The following is a 6,000-nucleotide window of genomic DNA, read 5'->3' as shown; positions in this document are numbered from 1 at the left end:
GTTTTACTACCTTAAAAATTTTTTGTGCTTTGCCTATCCATCCCTCTCTCTACTAACCTCTGGCAAACACTGATCTTTTTACTGTCTCCACAGTTTTGCCTTTTCCAGAATGTCATATAGTTGGAATCATAGAATATGTAGCCTTTCAGATTGGCTTCTTTCACTTAGTAATATGCATTTAATATTCCTCCATATCTTTTCAAGCTTGATAGCTCATTTCTTTTTAGTGCTGAGTAATATCCCATTGCGCAGATATATAACAGTTTACTTATGCATTCACCTACTAAAGGACATCTTGGTTGCCTAAAAGTTTTGGCAACTATGAATAAAGCTTCTATAAACACCCGTGTGCAGATTTTTGTGTGGACATAAATTTTCAAGTCCTTTGGGTAAATATCAAGAAGTGTGATTACTGGATCATATATTAAGAGTTGAGAAACCACCAAACTGTCTTCTAAGAGTGGCCATACCATTTTACATTCCCATTCCTGTTGCTGTACATTTTTGCCAGCATTTGGTGTCAGTGTTTTGGATTTTTAAGCCCCATTGTTTTACGCAGTCAACTTTTATATACCTACATATTTTCTTCCCTTTTCATTCTTCTTCATACCTTTATGCCTCTCTGAGCTTATACTGGGGCATCATTTTCCTTCTGCTTAAAGAATACCCTTTAATATGGGTTGACTGTCAAAAATCTCTCCATTTCTTTTTCTTTCTTTCTCTTTCCTTTTTTTGGGAATGTCTTTTCTTTCATTCTTTGGCCTTAGGAGTATGTTTTACCCACAAGTGGGGAAAGTGTAAAGTGTCAGAGAGCTAACCCAGGAACAATCCTCAACCACTGAGGGATGGAGTTGATGGAATAGATACCTCCAGCTTCCTCCCCACTCATTGAGATAATTCTGAGGTGTGTCCCCCCGACAGTCTGTCAGATGGTCCCCAGTGGGATTGCATTCCAATTGCCCACAGTGTTAAAACATGCATCAGCCCATCTTTCATTAAGCTTCTTCCCATTCCTGTCTCATTTCTCCATTCATTTGTTTTCAAAGGGAGAATGAGTTCAAATTATTAGAAGAGAACCCTCCTTCCTCCAGTCTTTTCTAGGCTTGTATTGTACTTTGATACTTCAAAGAGGTTCTGCTTGAACACCGCTTATCTCCATTCTCTATCTGTATTCCCTCCTCCTCTGTCTTTGTGATGGGCTTGCACAACTCCATGCCTTCATTCTTGTTTTTCTCTGTGTAAAGAGTGACCCACCAAAGTGTTAGGGATCTAGAAGAGGAAAATTCTCCCTAACAAGTCAGCCTGGGACAACAAAAAGCTTGCAATTCCAAAATGGTCATCAAAGACCAAATGTTTAGTTTGAATGGGCTGCCTAGAGTGAGAAGACTGGCCTTCAACCAGGAGAGAAAGTCTCAGGACTTGGAAACTAGGAGTGGATAAATCAAGGAAACAGGGTAGAAACACAATGAAAAGACGAAGAAAAACAGATTTGGAAGAAAGAAGCAATGGATGGGTGTGGTGTGGAGTTTGTTCAGGGGCAAATATAAAATAAGTAAGTTTAAGCTAGATATTCTATTTGCCCTGAACATTCTTGAAAGCTCAGCTTAAATGACTTTTCTTAATTGTCTTGGCTTGAATCACTTCCTCTGTTAACTTCCATAGCACTCTTACTGCATTTATCATATCACATTTTTCCTATGGCTTTGAATAAACTGTTCCTTTTAAATTATTAACTAGATGGCAGCTGTGGTATAGTGGAAAGAGCAGTGTAATCAGAGTTAGATGACCTGGGTTTCAGTCTCAGCTTCAACACTTAACTAAAGTGCTTGAGCCTCAGTGTTCTCATCTATATAATGGGGATTATATTAATTACCCCATAGCATGATTTGGGTATCAAAAGACATAGGTATATCAAGTGGCACATAGTGAGCACTGATGAGCCTTACCTTTTACATTTACATTTACATTTACATTACCTTACATTTGCTGAGCCTACCGAGTGTTATGAACTGTTCCAGGTGCTTGACAAACATTATCTTATTTAGACTTCACCATAACCCTATGTAGATCTGTAATTATGGAATATTTTACAAATGAGAAAAAAGACATTATGATAGGCTAAATAATTTAATCAAGGGCACACAGTTAAGTAGCAGAAACAGGACAGAAATCCAGTTCTGTCTGGCTTTAAAACTAGCAGTGTCCATTGGTCTACCCTGCTTCCCTATGGCTTTGGAGGACTAAATACCAGCCTTGAAATCACTTTTTAGTCTAAACTAATCTGGGCCAATTTTGGAGCTGGTGACCTACAAAACTGTCCCATTATCTGTCTCAAGGGGGTACCTACTCCATCCCGATTTATAAATAAATGTTCATATATTTTGCTCAGAAGAACTTCCTAAGCAAAAGTGTGTGTACATATGTAATGCATTAACAGAAGAAAAGAGATATTTAACATTAAGAACGTTTCCCAGGACCCCTGATTTAACAAACATCCACACAAACTGGAGAAGCAGCTTAGTTTTCACTCTGCCTTGAAAGGGGTACTTGGTTTTTTTGAAGGAGCCATGGAAGCCTTTGAGAAGAAAGCTATGAACTGGTTCCCTGGAAAAAAGGAGTTCCTTAGAAAAAAGATCCATTCAAAAATTTGCCGTTTTGATCCCACTGATCATGAGTTGAAGAACGCCTTTATAGAAGAGATATATCATCTTTCATTTAAAAGTAGTTTAAAAACCCCATGAATCATTTAAATCAGGAAATTAGTGGAAATTTCCACATTTGGTCTTTGTGCGGTTATATGATGGTGTTGCTGGGGACATGGGGGAGAGTAAGGTGATTAAAGAAGTTGCTGCAAAGTCAGCTCTCTGATCCTACTATAGGACCTTCTGGAAAGGTCCTTACATAACTACCTTACTTCTCCAATAAAAGGCTGTGTATTTCTCGCCCCTTAACTGATTTTGCACTTCCACTTTAAATATAACTGCGGATGAAGGGCAAGAAACAACAACAAAAACCCCCTAAAGATCCGCAGAATAATTAGGGCTGCCCCAGGGAAATCAGAGCGAGAAGCGCAGGAGCCCCTCTTCCTTCCCACCTCCCCGGGGACACACACTTAGCCTCCCTCCCAGACTTCTTCCCCGCCCCAGCGGGCTTCCCTCCGCCTCCTCCTTCCCTAACACGTGCTCTCCGGAACACTCACTCGGGAGCTATCCCACCCCCCGGGGGGCTGGGCTCGGGGCCGAACGGACCAATCCGCACGCGCCTTACAGCGCCGTGGCCCGACAACGTTGAGCCGCCCAATCGAAAGGGCCTTACCGCCCGTTTCCCGGAGCCCCGCCCCCTCGCAGCCGTGCCCCCGCCCGCCGGTCTCCTCCCTCCTTCTCCTCCTCCCGTTCGCCCCTCCCCCGCCGCTCGGGAGCGGAGCCTGCGAGACGGAGAAACTGGGGCAGAAGTGAAGATGGCGGCGGCGGTGCTGGCGGCGGCGGCGGCTTCTCGCCAGTGACGCGCGGTGCGGGCTCATCTCCCTCCCCACCTCCCTAGTCCGGACCCCGTCCGCCGCCGGGACCACACCGTCCCCGCAGCCCGCCCCTCTCCTCCCTCCCCAGTCGCCCCCTCTCCCGACGCCCGGCCGCCGCTGGCGGCGGCGCGCCCCGGGTCCGGCCGCCGGCCTCGCACTCCTGCGCGCTGTCGCCGGGGGGAGCGGGTGGCGTGTTGATCCGCCCCTGCCCGCCCCGCCGGACCGCCGGGCCGCGGACACACGCCCGGCAGGGAGGCGGCGGCTGCCCCTGCGCATTTGCTTCCCTCCATTTGGGGACTGGGAGGCGGCGGCGGCGGCAGTGGGTTTTGAGGAGGGGAAGGGGGTTCGGGGGGGGTGGGCGAGAGCGGGAGGGGGCCGTCCTCGGGAGGAGGACGAGAAGGAAGCACCATGACGTCCATCCATTTCGTGGTTCACCCGCTGCCGGGCACCGAGGACCAGCTCAATGACAGGTAATAGGGCCGGCGGGCGGGCGGGCGGGCGGGGGGAGGGGCGCCTCCCCGCCCTCCCCTCCCCCATGGGGCCGCGCCGGGGCGGGCGCCCGTGTTTACGCGCCGGCCGGCCAGCGCGGGGGGGGGGGGCCCCACTGCCCCCGGCCAGGCCCCCCCCCCGGCCCACCCCCGGGGGCCGCGGGGGGGGGGGGGGGGGGGGGGGGGGGGGACCCGGGCCGGGGGGGGGGGGGCGGGCTGTAATTACCACCCGGCCCAGGCCCGAGGAATCCATATTAGTCAAAGTTGAATTGAGACAGACAATGCGGATGGGGGATGGTGGAGGTAAAAAGAGAGGGAAGAGGAGAAGCGGGGCGAGGGGCCCCGGGGTAGACCGGGCTGGCCCGGGCCCCCGGGAGCTGTGTCCGGTGGGGTGGTCTGGACCTGCCAAGCCTGGAGATCCCAGGGGAGGGGGAGGCTGATTCCTGGCAGATCGCGTTGGGTGGGGGGGGGGGGAAGCGCCATGATTATTGTTATTATTATTAAATTTGAGCTCCTGCAGTGAGGTTTGCCTGCCTGGGAGGGGATGAATTCAGGCGGGGGTGGGGAAGTGGATTGGATTCCCTTTGCTCTCCTTCCGAAACAGGGCTGGTAAGCTCCTTCTCCCAGCCCTTATGGTGGGAGCTTTTTTGTTTCCTTTTTTATTCTAATGATAGTGTTTTCCTGAGTTGTAATTTGACAGCTGAAAACCGTGCGTAGAGTCAAAGGAAAACTCTTACGTTTGCAGTTCGCAATGCTGCTTTCTTAACAAGCTGTAAATTTCTGGGATGGGTTTGCTATGGGCGGAGGAGGAATTATTATTTTTTTTTTTTTTGTCTTTAATAAGAAGGCTATTTTGGCTGTGGATTCCTCCCTTTGCCTCCTCCACCGTTCCCTGCCAGTTTAGGATATTGAATTGCAGGGCCGCATGCTCTCGGAACTAAGATAAAGCAGGAAAAGTTCCTTCACTGTTGCAAAACAGACTCGGAGAAGGTTGAGGGAGGCCTCCATTAAAGTAAGTCTTAGAATTTAGGACTCCGATCTAATGATGGGCTGAATATTTACGGGGCCAGAAAGTGGGGCATTTTAAGCCTCCCTCTCCCCCAGTGATATAGCTGCTTTCTATTTCTTTTGAGTATAAATGGCCATCGGGACCCAAGTTTAGAAGTTAGATACGATTTTTGCTAAGTGACCGGGTGACATAAGTTGCATGACGCCGTTTGTCATGCGCTTCCCGGAGGGAGGAAGAGGCCTAACTTGCTGCTAAGATAATTGGCCTCGGTCTCCGAGTATCTTAACCGCCTCAGGTGGGGCGGACAGCTTCTCAATCCGAAAGCTGGCCGCTTGGTTTGTGGCAGTGGGTTCAGATTTGTCTAATCTTTGCTGTAGCTATATTGTATTTAACATGTTCGTGAAACTTTTGAAATAACTTTCTGAAAATACTGAAATAAGTTTTGTCATTTATTTTAACATTTTGTTAGGTGATCCTTACTCTGATTTTTATCTCATTAGAGATCGAGATCTCTGAGATTTAATAAGGTTTTTGTTTTGTTTTGTTTTTGTAAATTTTGGAACTAGGCTATTAGTGAGGATAGCTCTACTGTCATTCATAGAACCAAGTTGGTAGTGCTTGTAGTGTAACTTACAAAATTGCACCAGGCAGGAGAGAGGTGGCCATGTTTTCTATATTAGTCCTACTTTATATATACCAAGAATCCTGACTAGCTTACTCAGTTGCCTGTGTATGCCAAAACCTATTTTGCCAGTTGTCTTGGGCACTTTGATTCATTTTTGAACATTCCTTTTACTTCAGCTAGTCTGGGGAATTTACAAGAAATGTATCCTTTTTTAAGCTACCTTTTTTTCATTCCTAATGTAAACAAGTAATCAGTTTTGGTTTTGATTCCTGTGGTGTCAGTACACAATATTAAGAATATTTAAACCATCATGAGTTTTTATGAAACAGAAGTGGATCTGATTCATATTATAAAATGTGTG

At 47.5% G+C, this 6,000-nt stretch overlaps 1 protein-coding gene across 1 annotated transcript in view; it reads left to right on the top strand.

Annotated features, from left to right (window-relative positions):
* Positions 1-3,706: 3,706 nt before the first annotated feature.
* Positions 3,707-6,000, top strand: part of UBR5 (ubiquitin protein ligase E3 component n-recognin 5) — a 137,372-nt gene continuing 135,078 nt past the window's right edge. The window contains exon 1 of the mRNA XM_032415892.1: positions 3,707-3,987. Within this exon, the coding sequence (XP_032271783.1) occupies positions 3,926-3,987 (62 nt within the window). The 5' untranslated portion in view covers positions 3,707-3,925. The remainder of the gene's footprint in view (positions 3,988-6,000) is intronic.

The sequence above is a fragment of the Phoca vitulina genome, unplaced genomic scaffold (genome assembly GCF_004348235.1).
Source record: "Phoca vitulina isolate PV1807 unplaced genomic scaffold, GSC_HSeal_1.0 scaffold18, whole genome shotgun sequence".
Taxonomy (NCBI): Eukaryota; Metazoa; Chordata; class Mammalia; order Carnivora; family Phocidae; genus Phoca; species Phoca vitulina.
This window is presented reverse-complemented; position numbering and strand designations above follow the sequence as displayed.